This window comes from Juglans microcarpa x Juglans regia, chromosome 8D (genome assembly GCF_004785595.1).
Source record: "Juglans microcarpa x Juglans regia isolate MS1-56 chromosome 8D, Jm3101_v1.0, whole genome shotgun sequence".
Classification (NCBI taxonomy): Eukaryota; Viridiplantae; Streptophyta; class Magnoliopsida; order Fagales; family Juglandaceae; genus Juglans; species Juglans microcarpa x Juglans regia.
In genome coordinates this window covers 193,329-216,730 of record NC_054608.1, presented here as the reverse complement: position 1 = coordinate 216,730, position 23,402 = coordinate 193,329, and the positions used below count along the sequence as shown (strand labels likewise).

Below are 23,402 nucleotides of genomic sequence, written 5' to 3'. Positions count from 1 at the left end.
AAGTTGATTCATCCCAACCACATCCCTAAAATCTCTCCATCCTCTTACCATATTCAAATTCAATTTCAAATTCGAATTCGAATTCAATTTCAAATTCAAATTCAAATCCCTCAATTTAAGGAATTGCAAATCCTCTTCAATTCTTTAAATCATTCTTCCTACAATCTCTCTAAGTCAACTATTGACTTGTCATCTTAATTCAAATTCAAATTCCCTCTTCACTCAAAGATTCATTCCATCTTACAAACTTTCCATATCCAACCCTAGCCAACCAAACCCTAGCATCACTCTTCCACCTCATTCCCAAACCCTAGCATCATCCTAAACTCCAACCCTAAGCCAACTCTTGCAAATCTCGAAATCCACCCTAGCCACCCCACAAAATCCTAGCTACACTACACCATACCTACCCTAATCACCATCCAAGTGGCCCAAACATTAAGGGCAACCCTTAAGCCATCCCCATTGCATCAAACACCCATAATCCTAAGCCAATCTTCCAAGACCATACCAACCCTAATTCTACCATAGCCCACGACATCCCTAGTTGCCTCCAACCCGAACCCTAACCTCATTTCATCCATTCAACCCTAGTCTCCATCATCTTGGCACTTCACTCAAGAACAAGTCTAGCCGCCCACATTGATTTACCTTAGCCTAAACACTTAGCCTACCCAAATAAATCATCATCCCATCACTCAAACACCATCTTTTTGTGGAAGGCCAAGCAAGTTGGCAAGAACACTTGGTCACCAATGACACCAAGGCGAGCTCGTGGACCTTAGTGTTAGGGACAAGACCGGGGTCCCTAACACAACCACTCTCAACGGCATCACCCAAGCCAAGCCGATTCTACAAAAGATGCCATTCCACAAAGCCCTTGCCAACTTACAATGCAAAAGAAGATGATCCACGGTTTACCCACTCATTTTGCACATGAAACACCACTCCATAACTATGATACCTCGTTTCCTCAAATTATCCAAATGAAAGATTCTCTCGAGAGATGCAGTCCAAATGAAAAAAGCCACTTTGGAAGGTACATGGGACCTCCAAATACACTTCCAAGGAAAAGGACTATTTTGAGAAATCAATAGCACAAACAGACAGTGAATTTTTTACACCCTTTCAACATCCACAACATCCTATCCACAACATTACCATCAAGTGCATCGCCTGAGCATGCTAGTTCAATGATACAAGAAATTCATGAAAACTCAATCCGTTGAAATCAATTACAACCGACCAATGAAGTTAAGTATTGAAAAACAATTTTCTAAGCTCTTCTATTGATCACTCTCGATCTTTGAAGCTTTTGTCGTTCCTTTCCCTCCAAATGCACCACCATAAACAAATTGGGACCATCTTCCATATTGCTGCTATATGAAAGTCACCCCAAAGGCCTCTCCAAGAAGCTAGGAGATCGATCAACCGTCTCGGCATCACCCAAGTTAGTCCCACCCAAGTGAAGAAATCATTCCATGGGGTCATGGCAATCTCACAATGAAGTAATAAATGATCAACATACTCCCCACTCTTTTTGCACATGCAACACCACTCCATGACAATGAATCGGCGTTTCCTTAAATTATCAAGTGTGAGTATCTTTCCCAAAGAAGTTGTCCATACAAAAAAGAGTGCCTTTGAGGGTGCCTTTGTCTTCCAAATACTCCTCCAGGGGAGCATCACATGAATTAGAACTAGGAGCATTGTTTTTTCTATATATATATATATTTTTTATAAGTAAACAATTTTATTAATCAATGAATAGACATAGCCAAGTACATAAGGAGATCTACAAAGGTATGCCCTAACTATATGGACACAATAGAGACAAGAAAATCATGTAAATCAAGGCCATTAAAGTTAACAGCTATGGCCCAGGTACATAGAGTTCTAATAAATAAAGCTTTTAGTTCCTCCATTGATCTCTCCTTGTCTTCGAATGTCCGATCATTGCACTCCTGCCACAAACACCACATGATGCATATAAGGACCATATGCCACACAACTTTAATTTGTTGAATGCCTCTTAGATTTCTCTAGCTAGCCAGAACTGCCACCACTATCACATGCATAACCCAAGCCAACTCCAATCTACTGAACACCTCATTCCATAACACTCTAGCTGTCTCGCAATGTAGTAGGAGATGGTCCACAGACTCACCCCCTTTCCTACACATGCAGCACGAATCCACGACGATCACCTTGTGTTTACTCAAGTTATCGGTTGTGAGGATCTTACCCAAGAAAGTTGTCCACACAAAAAATGCCGCTTTGGGAGGCGCCTTATGTCTCAAAATCCTTCTCCATGGAACCTGAATATTCGGCTCTTGTGTGAGAGACTTACACAAAGAGCGAACCGAGAATGAACCTTTACCTGCAAGTATCCACCGCAACATATCTTCTCGTTGGTTGCTCGGTTTTATGGAGTACAAAAGGCTGAAAAAGTCTTCAAAGATGCTCATTTCCCAATCTTGTGCCGCCCTAGTAAAATTGACATTCCACTGGATTTGCTGGCCCAATATCACCATGACTTCAGCCACTAAAACTTCTTTAGCACTTGCAACCAGGGAAACTGAAGGAACTAAAACCTTTAAAGTATTGTCACCACACCAAATATCACTCCAAAATTTAATCCTAGAACCCTCACCCAGAACAAATCTTGTGTGTCAAGTAAAGACCCCTCATCCTCTTCTTATGTGCTTCCACAATCCCACTCATAAGCCCCTCTCACTTCTTTAGTACACCAGCCCCCCCCCCCCCCAATAGGCCTCCATATTTGCTCTCAGTCACCAACTTCCATAGGACTTCCGATTCCTTATTGTATCTCCACAACCATTTTCCAACTAGCGTCCAATTAAAAATTCTCATATTTCTAATACCAAAACCACTAGTAGAGATATGAGAACATACCTTCTCCCAACTGACTAGGTAGAATTTGAACTCCTCGCCCACTCCACTCCACAAGAAATCACGTTGGAAGTTTCTCAATTTAGAACGCCACACTTGCTTTCGACAGGTACATTCTCTTCCATCCTCCCAATCTCAGCTCAACTTTCTCAATCACCGTGTCCCATATTGAAGAAGTTCTTAAAGCAGCCCCCAACGGGAGACCAAGGTAAGTCATAGGAAGAGAGGCAATCTTACACCCCAGTGTGCTAGCCAGTTGTCTTATATTATGAACACCTCCAATTGGCACCATCTCTAATTTGTCAAAGTTCACTTCCAATTTGGACTCTACTTCAAAACAAAGTAGAAGGGCTGTGGAAGAAATTCGTGCTTCGATCTCCTTCCTTTAACCACAATGCTTTTGATTTTTGACACCAAGAAGTCTCTTCTAATAAAATAATCATCTCAAGATCTGAGACCAACTTTGTCTTCCGAGCTATCTTCTTGTGTGAGAGCCCGATCCTCTTGTATCCTCTCTTAACTCCTGGATCTCCATCAACTTGATTTTCTTGCGTTCCTCTATACCACCAAAAGACTGAATGTTTCAAAGTTTTAAATCTTTTTTGAGAGCTTTTAGTTTACTAGCAAAGATGAAGCTAGGGGTACCCTGTATCTTATATGAGGACCACCACTGTCTGACTCTATCCATAAAGCCTTCAAATGTCAGCCACATATTTTCAAACTTAAAGTACCAATGCCCTCTTTGGAGACCACCACAATCCAGCATGATAGGCCAATGATCCAAACAAAGACAAGGCATTCTCTTTTGACATACATCCGGAAAATGACTTTCCCATTGTGGTGATATTAAAAATCTATCCAGTCGAGACTACGTCTAATTATTAGGCCATGAAAAAGAACCCCCCACTAGAGGCAAATCTACTAGGTTCAAATAAAAAATACTCTGAGAATTCTGTCATTGTTGACCGCAGTCTTCTAATTCCGAAACATTCACTTGGAAATCTTACGACATTAAAATCCCCACCAATGCAGTGAATGCACCATGGAAGGTCCCACCAGCTATGTACTCCAGCTAATTCTTCCCACAATGGGAAGGATTATGGATCATCGGAGAGTAATAAACATAGAACTAAAGTCTTTTGAGGTGTTAAGGGATGGGTGTAGGATTCTCATTACCGAAAAGGGGTGGAAGCTGGTGAAGAAAATGAGTCTGGAGCTGGTTACAGTGCACTGGTTCACTAAAGCTTTGGAAGATTGTTTAATGGCTGGAAGAAATGAGTTTTATACAGGGCATAGGGAAGGTGACAGGGGCTTCATAGCACATAGGTGTTCTAATCTCCAGGGAGTTTTCATGGCTTTGGTGGAGTATGGGAGAGGCGGCCGTCGAAACTGCATCTTTATTCCGAAAGATAAGGATGGTAGGGGCTGGAGGAAGATGGTGGAGGTCTTGAAGGAGGCTGGGCGTGGTGGTTACAAAGGGTTGTCTACGACGGGAAGGATGGCAGCTCAGCCTTCGTATTTGGAGGCTTTCAAAAACCCAAGGGTTTTGAACCCATCACGTCAACCTGCTGGGGTGGGTGGTGCAGTGCCGTTGCAAAAGTTTGTATGCGACGTTGTTCCTGTCGGGGAGCAGAGTAGTGAGGGTGGTGGCAGAGATTGTGTCGGGCTAAATAAGGAAGAAATTCTACGGGCTGTGATGGATATGCAGAGACAAGTGGATGTTTTACAGCTTAATATTAATGTTCTAAAACGGTGCGTTCAAGAGGATAAAGAGGAGGGGGGCACGGGTCTGGGTGAGGGGGGCATGGGTCAAGGGGATGATGGGTTTAAAAATAAATTGAACAAGGCCTCTGGGCTAACGGGCCAGGAGCTGTCGGGGCCCAGTCACACTAAGCAGGCAGATGAGAAAGCATCAGAAGGGCTGGGCCGAGCTGTTGGGCCTCGGGGTCAAACGCAGCCCACGGGCCCTTACGCATGGAGGAGACGCACCCCGTCTGTCTCGGTGATGCCGTCGGTTCCATCCTTGCCGGCAACGAACCAGATGGCCCCGGCGAACACGGTGAACATGGCAACACCATCGGCGGTGGTGACACCATCGGCAGATGGTGCCGGCGAACACGGCGACACTATTGTTGTGTTACAGCCTACGGTGAAACTGGGTCTCTCTCAACCCACGGTGAGAGACGACGGCGTACACGGCGACACCATTGTTTCGCCGGCGTCCCCTCTGCATCAGGCAGAGGTTCCGAACCTGGAGTCCCCTCTTTGTCCTGCGACGGGAGGGTTACCAGGTATCACGCGGGGCGCAAACCAGCCACCGAGCGTAGCTGCTGAAGATCTACACAGCCAGACAGTGCCAAGGAACCTAGGGGGAGGCTCCTCCTCCTTGCCGGAGCTTCAGATCCATTCCGAGGATCACATAGAGCTTATAATGCATGATGACAATACTGAAGCTAGAGTTCTCGGGCAGAGGGGATAGGCTTGGAGATGGTGAATGTTGGGCTCCTTGGGAGCTTAGTCCCTGAGACTCAATTTCCATCTAGTGATGCTGTGGTTGAATGGGAGGGTAGAAATTTATTTGGGGAGGAAGAAAAGAGGGAGATACATTCTACACAGTGGGCTTATAGTGTTGGGGAGCCTATCCCATTGAAACGTTTACTTCCAAATGAATCAACTACACCGGATTGGATACTAAAAAAGGTGAAAGAATTGCAACACTTGATAGGTATGGACTGTGTGGGTTATGAAGAGCAGTTTTTTGCGCTACTTACTGCCATTGAAGCGGGCCACTCACAAGCTAAGAAATCAAGGTCGAAAAAACAGCGGGAGCTCAAGCGTCTTACTTGGTCATTAAATTATGAAGGAAGTTCAAGCCGAGAAAGATCAAAAGGGAAGGGGCTTGCTTCTCCTTTATGAAGCCAAAAATCATATCTTGGAACGTCCGGGGGCTAAATGAGGCAAATAAGAGGCTTCAAATAAAAAATCTGCTGCGAGAATGGAGGGCAGACATAGTATGTTTACAAGAAACTAAATTGAAAACTATTTCTAAAAGACTAGTTCGAAGTGTTTGGAGCTGTACTTATGCAGATTGGGTGTATCTTGCTTCAAACGGGGCTTCAGGAGGTATTTTATTAATGTGGGATAAAAGAGTTGTGGACAAAATGGAGGAGTTTGTGGGGGAATATACTGTGGCATGCTCTTTTAAGAGTGTGGTAGATAATTTTGTGTGGGCCTTTGCCGGGGTTTATGGTCCAAATGTGGACAATGACAGAAGATTTTTATGGGAGGAACTTGCTGGGCTACACAGTTGGTGGGAACTTCCGTGGTGTATAGGAGGGGATTTTAATGTCATTAGATCAACAAGTGAACGGTCGGGTGAGAGTAGGATGCGACCTGCAATGATAGAGTTCTCTGATTGTATTTTTGAGTTAAACTTGTTGGATATCCCTCTCTCAGGAGGTGCTTTTACTTGGTCGAATAATCAAACATGGTCCCGGTTGGACAGATTTCTCATCTCACCGGAATGGGAGGTGCACTATCCGGAGGTGTGCCAAAAGAGAATGCCTCGTCTTTGCTCAGATCATTTTCCTATCTTATTGGATTGTGGGGGCATTCGAAGTGGGCGCCGTTATTTTAAGTTTGAAAACATGTGGCTGAAAAGTGAAGGTTTTGTGGATAAGGTGAGACAATGGTGGTCATCTTATCAGTTTTATGGTAACCCCTCTTTCATTTTAGCCAGTAAACTGAAAGCTTTGAAAAATGACCTTAAGCTTTGGAACATACACTCCTTTGGAGATTTAGGGGAGCGTAAGAAATGCATGGTGGATGAATTACAACAGCTCGAGTGTATACTTGAAGTTAGAGCTCTCGTACCGCAGGAAATATTGAGGAAGACTGAGTTGGTTTCAGAATTAGAGAGAGTACTATCATTAGAAGAGATTTCTTGGCGCCAGAAGTCGAGAGCATTGTGGCTGAAAGAAGGGGATCGGAGTACAAAGTTCTTCCATAGAGTTGCCAACTCCCATAGAAGAAATAATACCATTGAAATATTGAATATAAATGGTATGGTGTGTAAGGAGGCCCCTGTGATTAGTGAACATGTGGTGGATTTCTATGAACAACTACTTACAGAAAGAGAGGGATGGAGGCCAAAGATGGATGGCCTTGGTTTTGATACGATTGAGCCTCAAGAAGCGGCGTGGTTAGAGAGGCCCTTTGAAGAAGGGGAAGTGTGTGAGGTAGTGAGACGTATGGTCAACGATAAAGCTCCCGGTCCAGATGGTTTCTCGATGGGCTTTTTCCACTCTTGTTGGGAAGTGGTGAAAGTAGATTTAATGAATGTGTTTCAGGAAGTTTCATTGGTTGGGAAGTTTGAGAAAAGCATAAATGCTACTTTTATTGCGTTGATCCCTAAGAAGATGGGGGCGGTGGAGATTAAGGATTTTCGACCCATCAGCCTGGTGAATGGAGTGTATAAAATTATTTCAAAGGTTCTGGCTAACAGATTGGGGGTGGTTCTGGGGAAGATTATCACGAAAACACAAAATGCTTTTGTTAAGGGGCGACAAATCTTGGATTCAGTTCTTATTGCTAATGAAGGACTAGATAGCAGATTGAAGGCTGGATCTACAGGGATTCTGTGCAAATTAGATATGGAGAAGGCATATGACCATGTAAACTGGGATTTCCTTTTGTATGTGCTGGGTAGATGTGGCTTTGGGGTGAGATGGTGTACTTGGATCAGGTGGTGTATCTCTACGGCCAGATTTTCAGTCTTGATAAATGGCTGTCCGACTGGCTTTTTTAGCAGCTCTCGAGGTCTCAGACAAGGAGATCCTCTGTCCCCACTCCTTTTTGTTATCGTTATGGAGGCATTGAGTAGGATGATATCGGCGGTGGTCACGCATGGGTTGGTGGCTGGTTTTCCGATTGGTGACCCCAATAGGGGTATTATTATTTTGTCTCACTTACTATTTGCAGATGACACCCTTTTATTTTGTGAGGCTGATCACAACCAGTTGAGGACATTGAAGGCTCTGTTATTATGCTTTGAAGCAGCGTCAGGCCTGAAAATTAATTTTGACAAGTCAGAATTAGTACCAGTGGGGAATGTGAGCAATACTAGGCAGTTAGCTAGCATTCTTGGGTGTAAGATAGCTTCTCTTCCCATTACCTATTTGGGATTACCTTTGGGGGCTGTTGCTAGGGCCTCATCCATTTGGGATTCTGTTATTGAAAAGATAGGAAAAAAATTGGCAGGATGGAAGAGATTGTATTTGTCGAAAGGTGGCCGGGTTACTCTCATTAAGAGTACCCTTTCTAACTTACCTACGTACTTTCTATCTTTGTTTCAATTGCCTGTCAGTGTAGCGGCTCGGATTGAGAAACTGTATCGTGATTTCCTATGGAGTGGGATATGGGATGAATTCAAATTTCATTTAGTTAGCTGGGACAAGGTGTGTAGACCAATCTCGTCAGGTGGGTTGGGCATAAAGAATTTGAGAACATTAAATCGGGCTTTGCTTGGGAAGTGGTTATGGCGGTATAATTTGGAAACCGAAGCTCTATGGAAACTGGTGATTGATTATAAACATGGAAGCTTATGGGGGGGCTGGTGCACAAAAGAGGTAATTGGGGCAAGTGGAGTGGGGATATAGAAACACATTAGGCGCGGGTGGGGGGACTTTATTACTCATTCTAAAATGGTGTTGGGGAGGGGATCCCGTATTAAGTTTTGGGAGGACATTTGGTGTGGGAGTGAGGCCCTAAAGGAGGCATTTCCAGCTGTTTTCCGTGTGGCTCGCAACCAGGAAGCATCCATTGAGGACCTCATGATTATATCAGGGGATCATGTGCAGTGGAACGTGACATTTAGTAGAGCGGCACAAGATTGGGAAGTAGACATTTTTGAAGCCTTTTTCAGCCTCATATATTCTGTGAAGCCGAATAGACAGCAAGCTGACAGCTTATGGTGGAACCCGACGGGTAAGGGCATCTTCTCTGTTAGATCCTTCTATAAGTCCCTTTCCCACACCACAACCATTCAGTTCCCATGGAAGAGACTTTGGAGAAATAAGGCGCCTCCGAAAGCGGTTTTCTTTACATGGACAGCAGCATGGGGGAAGATTCTGACCATTGACAACCTGAGGAAGCGAAGGTTAGTTATAATAGACTAGTGTTGCTTGTGTAAGAGATCAGGTGAGACAGTGGATCATCTATTGTTACATTGCGAGATAACGAGAGCCTTGTGGGTGGAAGTTTTCAGTCGAGTAGAGTTACCCTTCGTGATGCCAGAAACTGTGGTTGATCTATTGGCCAGTTGGACACTCCCGAGAGGCGTTCAACAAATTAAGGAGGTGTGGAAAATGATCCCGATCTGTATCATGTGGTGTATCTGGCAAGAGCGCAATGATAGGACTTTTGAAAACAAGGAGCGGTCGCCGGGGGAACTTAGAGCTTTACTTTTCCGTACTTTAATGTTATGGGCCATTGCTATAGATTTTAATGGCCTGAATGTACATGACTTCTTAGCTTCCCTTTCGTTGACCTAGATAGGTTTTATCTCCTGTATCCATCTTGTGTACTTAGGTTTTTGCCTATCTCTATTTATAATATTATCGATTACTTATCAAAAAAAAAAAAAAAAAAGCCCACAGAATATCTATCACTCTTAAAGGAATATGTCACTGTGAACTCCCTTATGAATTCCTCCATTTTCTCCACCACCCGTCTATCCCACATCACCAATACACCTCTTGACGCCCCATTAGATGCCAAGTACATCCAATCCACATGTGCACAACTCCATATACTTCGCACAATTCTTCTAGTAATTAATTTAAGTCGTCTCTTGTAAATATACAATGTCTGCCTTCCACTCACGAAGCAAGTTTCTTATTTGGAGAAACTTATTGGCCTCGTTGAGCCCGCGAACATTCCATGACACAATTTTGGATTTCATAGAGGCCAGCCCCTTCCCTTTTGATCTGCCCCTGCTAGAATTGCCCTCATAATTCAGAGACCATGTTAACCTCTCAAGCTCCCGCAGTTTTTTTTAGCTAGCTTTCTTGAGCTGTTGGTGCCCCACATCAATGGCGGTAAGCAAAGCCATAAGCTGTTCCTCGAAGCCTTCACACTCCATCCCCACACATTGTCGTATTTCCTTCACCTTGTTGTATTTTTTCTATATATAAATAAGTCATTGTTATTAAACACACAAAGGAGTGCTACCCAACCACAAAAGGCTACCAAAGGGGTGGCCGACTCTATAGGCATTGTATTGGCTTCCATATTTTCATCTCTTACCATTCTAGCACCATTTTAAAAACTTCATTAGGATGCAAGCATCATTTGAAGGCAACAATACATAGATCATAATTTACAGTAAATTTCTTCATTCATGATCTTTCGTGCTCATTAAACAACTTCATAGTCTCTTCTACAGGTACTTTTGCTTCAAGTTTCTTTCTTGAGATTTTAATGATTTTACCACTTGCTAGCAACCAAAATACAAAAATTATAAAATAGTGAGAGAAAGTAAGCAGAAAAAATTAATTCAATCCTCACTTCGTCGATCATACTTACATCAACCTTTTTTAACATGTGAAGATTTCATTAATATGAATAGAAGACTAAGCGAAGCCCGAGTGCACAGGAATCATTCTTACTTTAACCTTCTGAAGCATAAACCAAAAATCCAAAATGTACACGCCATTTCGATTAGAGAACCCCTAAAACTGGGAATTTCAAGACTTTCTACATCAATTTGCTCAACATGCATCTTATCAAAATAAAATCTCAACATGCAAATAGGTGAAGCAATCGCATTTTAGAGCTCCCAAAATGTCATATAATGACCAATATTATGTCTTAAGTTTCCATGTAGATGACATATCATAATGAAGCGAACATACGGTACAAGTGCAATGATGAAAGCTTAAATGATTCGATAAATAAATATGAAAAAAGGTGCATAAAACAAGATCATTCTAATTTGCTTCCACTAGCCAACAAAGTGCCTTATACGAGGCTCTTTAACTCAACAGCAGCAGCATACTTACTATAGTCAAGAATGCAAAGTTAATTCAAAAGGCAATAGTCAAGCACAATCATAACCTAACTTCTAAAGCAGAAACAAATCAAATGGAATGACTAGGAACCTTGAATTGAGTACGTGAATCGGCTTCTAGCTTGGTATAGAAGGCTCGTTCCTCAATTGAGAAGTTCACCTTAGTCAAGTTAATTTTTTTTTCTGGTAACTTAATTATGGGCTCCCCATCAATCAACGTCCCTACACAATAAAAACTAGCAGGAATCAGTACCAAACAGAAAAATGAATTTATCAAATTACCTTCAGCAAATAAATGTGTATTGTATCTATAGTGGCACACATAAGGCAAAATCCACATAATCACATTTGTGAATGTAAATCCTTCTATTTGATCAAACAAAAATGTTAGGGCCTTGTGTGAATGATAGCACCCCACACCATGCATGCAATTCCTTCCACATAAAATCCCTCCCTTTTCTCTCATTTACCCCTTCAGATTCTTCACAGAATAGAGCCAATAAAGGGAATGGTATATGTCTATAGGTCAATAAATTTTGAGGTAGAGATAAAAAGCAGCCCAGAAACTTCAATTCCGTTAAAAGTTTTTGGCAGGTTGGGAAAAACAGAAGGCACTTTGTTGTTGACCAGCAGATGTTTGATATTCAAGTGTGACCTGCACTATGAACAAGCTGTGCGAAAAGCCGCTTTTCTTTTCCAGTTTTGCAGGCAAAATGGGTGTTACCACGATTACTTACAAACGCTTTTTGACAAGCATCGGTGGCGACTTGTAGCGTTCAAATATCATTCTTTGGCATTTTAGACTAGCTTCAGAAACTTCGCCCTTTAATTGCAATTTTTATGCTAACATCGTGTATGTGTGGGTTCATATTAGGACTTCTTTGCTAGGGTGAAGAGGGAGAAGTTTTCAACTCTTTCAAACATGTCCTCATTTCAGAGGGGCACAAAATGTCAGAGAAAGAGACATAAGAAGTAAAGGCACATTGGTTTCTTCTTCCACTATGTCAAAATTTTGAAAAAGTAGTTTACAAGCCATATAGACATCATTATGCATAGAGGGCATAATCTGAAGTTAAAGTGATTCTGCACAAAATTTGCACAACTAAAACAATGTTTGAGAGTGCACAATGTTCATGCATATGTTTACTAAATTTTAATATTTCACCCAGAAAACTTGACCTCTCTAATGAAGCTATGATCATTCAAATAAATTAAAACATGCATATGTGATGAATTATCACATAGCAAGTCTTGTGAGACACATCTAGAATTGAAAGAAATAAGCAAACAGAGGTAGATCCAAGAAATACAATCCAAATATCAGCATGCATCCAAAAAAGAAATAAAGAGGAGAAATACAATCCAAATATCAGCATGCATAGTGAGACATCCACAGTAGTTGATTAAAACATGCAGAATAAATATTTATCACCACAAAAACAACTTAAAACACAGGAGAAAGTGTTAACCTTTTGTGCGACGCAGCATTATAGCTCTCAAAACTGCTTGAAGCTTCTTGTACCCATGTAGCGAATTTCTAGATATTGGTACCTTTATTGTATTGTAAAATGATTTGTACATGGCATACGGGTCATATTTTAGGAACCTGAAGTAACTGTATAAGTCGTCAATCGCATTTTGAATAGGTGTTCCAGATAAGCACCACCTTCTTTTCGCTCGAAGGCTACAGCAAGCTCTAGCCACTTGAGTTCGGTGGTTTTTAATTGTTTGAGCTTCATCTAGTATCACCCTAAACCAACCCACTCTTGCCAGCGGACCACAACCACAATCAATAGAAGAGTTATCTATTCCTTTTCTACCCTTTTTTCCCCGCTTGCTTACATTAGATGTCTTTTTCCTCTTTTTATTAGTGGAAAATTCGGCTGATAACCCATACACTTCACCATTTTTTTCATCAGCATCATCCTCGTCAACTAAAGGTTGTTTTGGAACTTCATTAGTTACAATCGCATATGTAGTGAGAACAACATCATGTTTTGCCAGTTCAACAGGATCCTTTGTCCTACTGCCTCCATGATAAACCAAGACAGAAAGTTTAGCCTCATCTGCAACTTTGTCGTCCAGCTCCCTAGCCCATTGTCGAAGAACACTTGCTGGGCACACTACCAATGTACCAGCTGCTGGCCTCTGCCTACTAAATGCCCGCATGGAGGTACTCACTTCTGGAATAGGTTTTAAACCATCAGTTTCTTCAGACTTCTTGACTTCATCCACAACACCACTGACATTATCATCATCATCATCATCATCAAGATTCAATGCTTCAGTTTTGCGATTGCATAGATCTTCTGATGTTGGTTTTGACTGCAAAGACCTCTGCATTTGTATGAGGGCAATCATAGAAATGGTCTTACCAAGGCCCTGTAAGATACAAGCACAGTGAGTGGAGAAAATTCACGACCAACTTGTTCATCAGCTAAAATAAAGAGCAACTAGACTTTTCTTGACTAACTTGATCATCGGCTAAAATTCCACCCAAACAATGCAAACTTCTAGTCTCCTTTTGCAGCATCCAAGCCAAGGCAATTTTCTGTAAACAATACAAAGTTTAAGCTCAGAACCATAGAAATAACACCCAAGAAAGAACCAATAATAAAATATATAGACACCTGATGTCTGAGAAGAGGAACAGACAAAAGATTATCTGGTAAAGTAGCTTCAACTTTTGGTTGATTAAGATCCTGCAAGAACCAAAGTACATGATATTTAATATCAAATCATTGATCATGTTCCAAAAACAGAAATACTGACAGGGAAAATCTATCCCATTGTTTTATACTCAAGCTCCATACATGCTGGGCCAGCAATTACACTAAACAGCTCTTCCCTAAAGCTACATTACACATTCAAATATTTGTTTCAAGTGTGAGGGCGTAATGATTGATTTTTATGGCTCCCTGAAATTTTGGAGTATAGAGTTGCAGCAAGGTCTAGAAGTCTTCCAAATTTCTAATATATTTTTAGGAAAAAGATAAGGCCATTGGGAGGATAAAGTGCAAAGACATCATCAATATCGGAAAAATGAGTTATCAGGGAAAAGATTAACAGTTGTTGCAAATAGAATATGCCACGGTTCCTTTTCCAAAACAGTTGTTGAGCATATAACTGAGCACCTGACAAATTTGAGCTAGTACTAGAAAGTTGTGATTCAAGCACCAGACTGCTACATGAAGTATCCAGTTCTGACTCTTCTGAGCCTTCTAAAAAAAAGTCAGGACTTTCCATTACAATTATAAATATTTTTCAATTGCAGGAAATTTTCTTTCTTTACATTTTTAATTAACAAATAATGAACTGTAATAATGCCAAGTTAGAGTTATTTAGAGACATGAGTCAAAATGCATTATTAACTCCGCTCAAGGAAACTGAAACTACTAACATAATAGGCCCTTGGAAGCTCCGTATACAAGAGGATCTTCTATATTACAACCAACAGTTACAAGATCAATAAATTGAATAACAACGAGCACCAACTAGTACCTAAACAGTTATATACATCCAATGAACCTTAAGAAAATGGATTTGAATTAACAGAAAGCCCAACACTATTGAACGTCCATTTAAATAAATTGTTTACAAACTAAACATGAATTTAAGAGCAAGAAAAGATATTAATCAAAATTAAACTGAGCATAACTGCAAGGAATACCTCCAATGCTGCTTGATAAATCAGTCTCTCATCATTTTCAGTTTGCCTTTCTTCACCTACCATGGGACGGAATGAGGGATTGATTGAATTAACAAACTGGTTGGAGGAAATGGCCTTTCCATGCATCAAAGATGGAGGTAGGATCCTAGTTCCACTGTTTGCATTCGAAATAACTTCATCATTCTTTCCCCTGCTAAAATGGTCTTGCAGATTGCCCTTGCTTTTGATTACACTAGGCCCTGCTGAATGGTAAGAATTTTCATAAGTATTACGAACCGTGCTACTTCCCATGTTCTCTGCTATATGGCTTAATCTAGTACTTGGCACAAATGGCTGTAGAGATGGTGGAAGGGTCCTCTTCAGAGCCTGTTGAGATGAAATTTTCTCATAATCAGCACCAGAAAGATTAGCAATTCGGGAATTAACAGTCCAAGGCTGACTTGCATTTCCATTATCTGTAAAGTACTCTGAATCATACACCTGGGCACTCTGATGATTTGGGGCCCTAATATTGTCGCTAGAACCAGGAGGAAAACGGAGTTTTTCCCGTGAATGATTATTAATATTTGAAGAGTTGCCATTTGAAGCACATGCTCTTTTAGGAGAATTAACCTTTTGAGGCTGTACACTGTGACCTGCAAATTTAATAAATGGATACACAATTAACCATACAAGGAAGTTTTGAGGATGAACCTAGAAGATTCATAATTTACAATATTAGTCGAACCTGCAGCACTTGAATTTGTTCCGCGTGTAGAAGCCCATTCAGGAAGAACCCTAGAAGAAGTAGATCCCCAACCATCTGTTTCCCAACTCTCCAAATCATCATCAGAGGAACTGATATCTATAAAATCCATCTCAGGCATAGAGTCTGAATGGTGACTTTCCTTTTCTTCAACCAATTTAGAAAGAAAATTACCAGGGTGAGCCAACCTGCACTTCAGAAGCATAATCGACATCTCATGAAATCTCAACATAACAGAAAGGGAAACATCTTTTCATTAAAATATCAGGTGGTATATTTGAACTCACCAGTTTTGTTCAATGTCTTTAAATTGGCTGGAAATCCAACCACCTAAAAGAGAGCAACATCTCCATGCTGAATTAATGAAATTGCGAACAAGATCCTCATGCTCAGGCATCTAAATCAATCACAACCCCCACTTCCTCTAAAAACAGTAGCTTGATGAGCAGGCCAGCTTAAAAAATACACATTCCAAAAAGGGAAAATCAAAACCAAACTATTAGAAAAACTAGTTGATACAATAAAGCATGACTCAGATTTCATGTTGGAAGTTCATTTCTTAAAAATGGACTTTCAAAATGAATCACATCCCTACTTCCTTCAGAAACAATAGTCTAATCAATCAAACTTATAATAAGCCATAACCAAAGTGATGTTGCAAGTCTTAAATATGAAAAAGCTTGACATTACATCCAAGAAATTGTATATGCCATGAAGTGTTACATTAACTTAAATTATAAAGGAAAATTTAAAAATAAAAAATAAAAAAACTTTGGTGAGACAAAGCATACAAAGGCACTAGAGACATTCGGCCAACCGTTTTTGTTGCAAGCTCACAATACCACGAAAAGGAAAATGGGAGAGAGGGAGACAGAGAGAGAACTAGGGTTTCATACTAGCCCGCTACAGAGCCATCATAAGACCATTACTAAACTAATTGTCAAATGTCAGCACGTTATTCGGTCAACAAGAATGCGAAAAAAATGGACAATCTGAAATACCTCAAAATTATAGAGCCCAACCATATCGTACTGCAAACACTTGAACTCTCTTAACACGCGATCACCCGCATCAAAATGCGCACTTTTTTCATTGATATTCATGGTAACGAATTGGGCAATGAACCATACCATCACACAACCAATAATCACCAGCAAACTTGCAGGCAGGCCATCAACAATTCAACAAAAGTCACACTACCTCAAGTGAAATAAACAAAAAGTGAAAATTACCGAACAAATTTGACTACATTAGCGCCCCCCCCCCCCCCCCCCCCCCCCAAAAAAAAAAAAAAAAAAGCAACAAATTTCGAAGACAAGGCGACCAAGAGCTAAAGAAAAAATGCTAAGGAGAGTACAAAAACTTCCATGAAAATTTACTAAAAAAGAAGTAAAAACAAACGAAACCCGTTAAGAAAAAAATAAAAAATTTTACGCTTTGATACCGACAATTTAGTATATCAAGAGAGTAATCGTGTATTGAAAAAAGGGGTAATAAGAGAAACTTTGGGTGATTAAGTAGCGGAAGAAGTAGAAAAGGGAGAGAGAAAGCCCTACCTGCGATAGTCGATCCTCATTGTACAGTTCATAGGGTTTGCAGTCACCGAATCAGAGACGCAGAGGGAGAGAGGGAGAACAGCTGTAGCGTTTGGAACGAGGAAGGAGATCTCGTTCAATGATGTGGTTAAGCACAAACAATAATCATTTTTTTTCTTTTTCATCAAAATACAACAATAGACTAATAGTGTAATCAAATTTCAAATTTAAATGCCAACAGAGTAACTGCAAAGTTTTTAAAAATGAATGACAATTGGGCTTGGTTACCTTTGTTTGGGTTCAACCTGCAGAGACAGAAAGGAATAAGGGGCCTCCTTTTCGGCCCAAAATATATTACGTTTATTTTAACAAACTATATTACTTGCTCCATATTAAACTAATATTCTTCAACTCGGAGTTACAAATTTTTTTTTGAAGAAAAACACCTCATTCATTCATCAGTAAACAATTCAGACATTACCATCAATCTAACACAGTTAGGAACAAATTCCATATCAACACACAGAATTACATAACAAAGCATCTTTTGCTTGCAAATGTGACACTTGATTGAATTCCCTCTTAATATATTAAATTTGCCAAGCAGCTGGACCTTGTATGAATAGCTTGAGTTCCTCCACAAGATGTTCATACGTTTGGATGTTGAGATTATCTCAAATAATTTGTGAATGGTAATAAAAATAATAATGAATAATAGTAAAAAAATAGTAAATAGTTTGCGAATAATAGTAAATAGTAATAAGATAGTATAGAATGATCTCACTAACCAAACATAGCAGTGAATTTTTCCTGAAACTTATTAATAGCATCAACTACTAATTTAGCATCTCCTTCTAGAATCACATTAGTCAATCCCTGATCTCTACAGAACAAACAAACAGTCAAAGCTGCCCTAGCTTCTAATCTGCACAAAAATCTATAGGTGCTCTCATAATTGCCAAAACTTCCTCCCATGAATTTCTAATTATCACAACCCCAATACCTATTCAAGCGTGTTCTTTCTCAAAAGCTACATCACAGTTAGCCTTGACCCATGCATGGACTTACAGGTGGTGGCCAAACATGCTGTTCAGATGTCCCTAAACTGCTTTGTTGCACCCTCTCTACTTTGGCAGTTATCTATTATATTTGAAAACTCTTGTAATTGATCCATTGCTTGGGCCAACAAGTAGAGTAGGATGCAGAAAGAAGTTTTAATTTCATATATAATAGCATTGATGAAGTTATAATTCTTTTATAAATCTATATTAAGTAGAGGATAGTTTTGCAAAATTAAATGGTATGATTCTTTTGGGTGATCAAGTTTTAAAATAATTGTAAAACAGTTATAAGTGTATCGTTACATTTTTCTAAATTAGAAAGACGCTATTTAATTGCGACAATGCAATTCACTCATTTTTTGCATTATCTTAATTATAACGGATGTATTATATAACTTGGTCGAGTTCGAGTTAGTGGTGGGTAATGAAGTTGTATTCATTTAATTTATATTTTAACCTGAGTTGGATTAAAACTTACCACCATATCATACTTGATGTTCACAAATATATAGTTTATTTATTTGTTCAATTAAATTCAAATGTATTTACGAGTTACTTAATTTTGTATTCAATTGATCTATCTTATAACTTTTGATAAGCAGCTCTTGAAGTTGGTAGGATGATACTTAATTATATTGAAAAACAGTTAAGAATGGTAGTACTTATGAGTTTGATAAGGACTGCAACCAATGTGCCAAGAGCAAAAGTTGCAGAACATGATGGTGGCTTCAGTACGTTACAGCTTAGCTTCGATCATACCAAGGTCTCGAACCCCAAAATCAAATCGAAGTATTGTACCTTAACTCAGGTGATAACTTGGTACAAATATGGAGGTTTCGCGTTTGTTCTAGCTTAAATAAGTATACTATAGATATATATTAGATATAGTAAAAGATGATCAATGGAAGAAACATCTGATCGACTCCTTCAGGAAATGTTGTAGGTAGATCTATCCTCTCATGCCTCGACCATTGAAGGTAGCCCTAAATTGGCTTGTAGTTGGGACTTTAATGAAGGCTGGCGTGGCCTAGTAATCTCCTCCTAGACCTGCAAGTTACCAAAATTCACCAAGGTTTGAAGGAGAGATGTTGAGTGAAAATATGGGGATGTTTGGTTTGGAAATGCAACCAATAATATTATTGCTTGCGACTCATTTTGTGAGTTTTTTTTTTTTTTCCCAAACATTGTACTCTTGGGGGGGCCGGGAAGAGAAAAAGCATAAGAAATAGTATGGATATTATGGAGGGCTAGTGAAAGACGGTCCCTAAGCTACCAAGCGTTTTGTCAACCATTCTGTGCTGCCACTCATACCAAAACAGCCTCTCGTCCTAGTGGTGCTTCTTGCGGCCAGCCCTTATCGTCTTAAACTCAACTCGAGGAGGCCATACACCACATCCTTCCATCTACTTTGGGACACAGCCCTAAAGCGACGGCTCCTACTTACTGCTGCACCAATGTTGCTTATATATATGGATTAGTTGGTTTCGAGATTCCTCGAATGCCCTTTGCATTTAACTCAAGGAAAACTACTTGTCCATGCTCTTGAAAGTTGAAACAACCTTTTGTCCCAGAGACCAAAACAAAAGCCAAAGACCTCAATGAAAATTGTCCCCAACATAAAATATCACCATCTTAATTTAGAGCTGGTTGACCACGCAGAGATGCATTGGTATTGACTCTTTAAGATTCGGTACTTTTGCTCTACTACTATTATTATTATATAGTATATATTTCACGACCATTAATAATGGGATCGCCATGCAGCTATGCGATCCTATCTTCCCGAAAAAGCTATTCATTATAAACATTTAGCTAGTTCTACGATAATTAACATCATCGGATTTAACCAATGCAAGTATATATTCATAATTCAATCAACCACCTGTACTCTTAAAAATTTTATGTTGGTCCTCTATATATGAGCTGAAATTCCACAAAGATTAAGAACGTTCTATGCATGCATTAACATGCACATATGGTTTTAGCTTCTGGTAAAAGTTTCCTAAGAGCAACCTGAACAGGTTACAATATAATTTGTCTTTTTATTAATTCTTGTACCATTTTCGAGCTACTTTGAGAAGATTGCTTTCCAAGACCATTGGACATAATATATATAAATACACACACATATATATTCAATCGGTTGCTTTTTGTGTAGTAAATATATATGACTGCAAGTAAATGTGTGCTTAATAAGGTTTCGTTTGTTTTCGCAGATGAGATGAGATTTTTAGAGATATGTGTGAATAATATTATTGAGATATGTGTGAATAATATTGAGATATGTGAGTTAAGATGAGATGAAATAATTTTGTTAAAATGTGTGTTTGTTTATAAAGATGAGATGAAAATGTTTTGACTTAGTATTTGATAAAGAATAAAAACTGAGACCCGTCAATTATTGTGTGTTTTTTTGGATAATATTTTATGAAACGGTATTTGAAAAAGATGGGAAGAAAAAATATCAACTGTACAAAACAAACGGTATTTGAATAATCAAGGGTACGAGCATCAACTTAACCAATGGGAAACAATCCATACGAGACAAGCAGATAGCGGATAACATCAATTTGCATTATGTATCAGCGGGCTTTGCTGCCGAAAGGGCAACACGAGAGAGAGAGAAAGGAGACGGTCGGATGTAACTTTTTGTGTATAGTACAATTAATGAACAGTGATAAAATAATGAGATATGAGCATAGATTGAAAAAAATGAGATAAAAAAATTGGTATTTGTTTTTTACAAAACTTGAAATTTTTTTTTACAATTTTGTGTTTCATCTTAAAAGCAAACGAGGCCGACAATTAGGTGAAGCAATATTTCTGATTTCTGAGTAGTACTACTAAAACGAAACAGTAAATTAGGATGGCGAGAAGAAAAAGTAAATATTCATTGATCACCCTTCACGGGGAAAATTTCTGACAGCAATAAGACTTGTTAGAGCCTCTTCAATGGTACTGTCTCACTGACGTGCAATTTTAATCGGTTTTACTCAGTTTTTAAGTATAGGACGATGGGAGAAAAATTGTCGTTGGGGATTTATAGGAATTATTCAACGGAAACATTCTGTTAGTTGCAGCAGCAGATGGCTTGTTCTTGATCAAGTGAATATTTATGTCATGAGACAGTGAAACCTTAATGGTAGGAATAATGACTGTTTGCTTACAAATTTGGCAACATTATTGAGCAATTATTATTACTTGATGGAGTTACCAGTTTCGGGAATTCCGACCAAATGGCCAATGGTTTTAGGAAGGAATAGAGAGAGATTAATTACAAGTTGTCAAGTTTGTTTTCTATCTTCTTTTTTATCTATTTGCTAGCTTATTCATTTTGGGTTTGCTATTTGGTTGCCGATCGAGATCTAATTCAAGTTTTAAAATCTAATGCACACTTGGAAAGTATATAGCTTTTTATATCCTTTTTTTTTTTTCCCAATAAACTAAACATTTCTGTTCAAAAAATTTTAAACTAAAATAAACATTTGTGGACAAATAAATATGACTCTAGTAGTACTTCCACTGATTTTTGTACTCTCGAGCCTCATTTCATAGTTCTCCTTTCTATAAACTTGCGTACGCGGTGGGCAAATAAATAAAAACCCAAGCCTTTTAAAGTTTTAATCCATGAAATTTTACCTCATTCCACTATCTAATTTTTGTATTATTTTTAATTACTATATTATAGTTCATAAAACAATGCTACTCTTCTTGCTGGTAGTTCTTATTGAGTTTTTTCTAATTTTTTTTATTTTTTTACTTAATGATTAAGTAAATATTTTTTAATAATATTGTAAATTTTTTTAAAATATATATACTTAAAAATATTAAAAAAATACATAAAAAAAAAAACAAAATAAACTAGCGGGAGCCCTTTGTGACTGTAGAGCCACCCAATTCATAATAAAGAGACGAAACATAGTGCAGGAGTTGAGAAACCTGAAATGAAAGGAGTTGAGAAACCTGAAATGAAAGTGACAGTTCAAATAGGTTATGGAATGCCGCTAGCAGTGGCAGAGGGCCACAAGGTGTAGCAGGCTTAGTTCCGTTTTATTGAAATAACATAACTTGAAAATTAAAAATTAAATAAAATATTATTAAAATATTATTTTTTATATTATTATTATTTTGTAGTTTAAGAAAGTTGAATTATTTATTATATTTTATATAAAAATTAAAAAAATTATAATACTTAAATGAGATGAGTTTAAATAACTTTTATATGCAAACCCGACCCAATCCAGCACCGTCTCTCTCTGCTCGCCCCGTTTTCCTTTCATGCTTCCCAATTTATTCCCTCGTTTAAAATCTGGAATTTGAGCTCTCTAAGGTCAAATTAAAGCTTCGTTTGGAAAGTAAATACATCTCAACTCATCATTATAACTTCAAATTTTAATACAAAATATAATAAACAATTCAACTTTTTTAAATCTCAAAATAATAATAATAAATAATATTCTAATAATATTTTATCATCTCAACTCAACTTAACTCAACTCAATTTAACTCAATTCAATTTAACTTTCAAACGCACTCTAACTCATTTACTCGGGACTAGAGTTTACTTGGGGACATGTGTAATGTAATACTAGTCATTTCATGCATTTAGTAACTGTTTTAAATATGAAACAAAAATAAAGAAAACAGAACAAAACAATAAAAAGGAAAAGAACAAATCGAGGATTCGGGTATTAGAAATGCAGAATTTATATTTTAATATTTTTGTGTGTATAAAGCTGGTTTGGACAGTGAAATAAGATGAGATAATTGTTAACGTCGTATTTCGCACACTTTTGAACCAAGCTCCGACAACTCAAGTTTTCAAAAAGGGCCTTGCAAAAGTTAGAAAATACTGTGGTATTGAGAGGGCGGCCTAGGGGCCGGGTAACTTCCGATGCCAAAATTAGTAAATATTCTTGAAGGGTTGCAAATAAGTAAGAAAATTTAGGGATCATGAAGATATTCTCGTATCTGCAATCTACTATTTATATTGTATGTCTAGGGAACCATGCCTGCTCCCATGAAGTCCATGTTTCCCGTATTGTTCATTGTGTCAAAACCTTTAAATGTGGCGTGATTCTGCAATGTCGTTATTAATGTGGCATGTTGCTCAGGTGGTGGAGTCATTAATGCGACGTAGTTTTCCGACCTCTTTCTCTCAGTTTATCTCACTTCTGGTCTATTTATGTCTTCTCTGTTAGTAAATCAATGACTCATTGTATATTATCTATGCTCTGTGGGCAGATACTTGAGGATTGGACACTACTCGATGGGACTTCAAACAGACAAGTCTCATCCTCTGCAGCACTACTCTTCCTATAGGTTGTGTTCAGAAGAGTTTTCCCGTGAGTTGAGTTTAGGACTCTTTACCTTGGACTAGACTTTTGATCTTATTTATCTTTCATCTATA

The 23,402-nt window shown here is 38.8% G+C and overlaps 1 protein-coding gene across 11 annotated transcripts in view; it reads right to left on the bottom strand.

Moving 5' to 3' along the window:
• LOC121243127 (helicase-like transcription factor CHR28) overlaps positions 1 to 17,185 on the bottom strand; it is a 29,237-nt gene extending 12,052 nt beyond the window's left edge. For 5 of the 11 annotated variants that reach the window (XM_041141184.1, XM_041141186.1, XM_041141187.1 and 2 more), the window contains exons 1-9: positions 16,953 to 17,185; positions 16,398 to 16,596; positions 15,684 to 15,850; positions 15,379 to 15,584; positions 14,652 to 15,286; positions 13,612 to 13,683; positions 13,455 to 13,532; positions 12,451 to 13,363; positions 11,073 to 11,203 (exon numbers count right to left, since the gene is read on the bottom strand). In XM_041141184.1, the coding sequence (XP_040997118.1) occupies positions 11,073 to 11,203; positions 12,451 to 13,363; positions 13,455 to 13,532; positions 13,612 to 13,683; positions 14,652 to 15,286; positions 15,379 to 15,584; positions 15,684 to 15,793 (2,145 nt within the window). In that variant the 5' untranslated portion in view covers positions 15,794 to 15,850; positions 16,398 to 16,596; positions 16,953 to 17,185. Of the gene's footprint in view, positions 1 to 11,072; positions 11,204 to 12,450; positions 13,364 to 13,454; positions 13,533 to 13,611; positions 13,684 to 14,651; positions 15,287 to 15,378; positions 15,590 to 15,683; positions 15,851 to 16,397; positions 16,597 to 16,952 lie in introns of all 11 variants that reach the window. The other 6 variants (XM_041141192.1, XM_041141193.1, XM_041141188.1 and 3 more) reach the window with 6 other exon arrangements.
• Between the last annotated feature and the right edge of the window lie 6,217 nt (positions 17,186 to 23,402).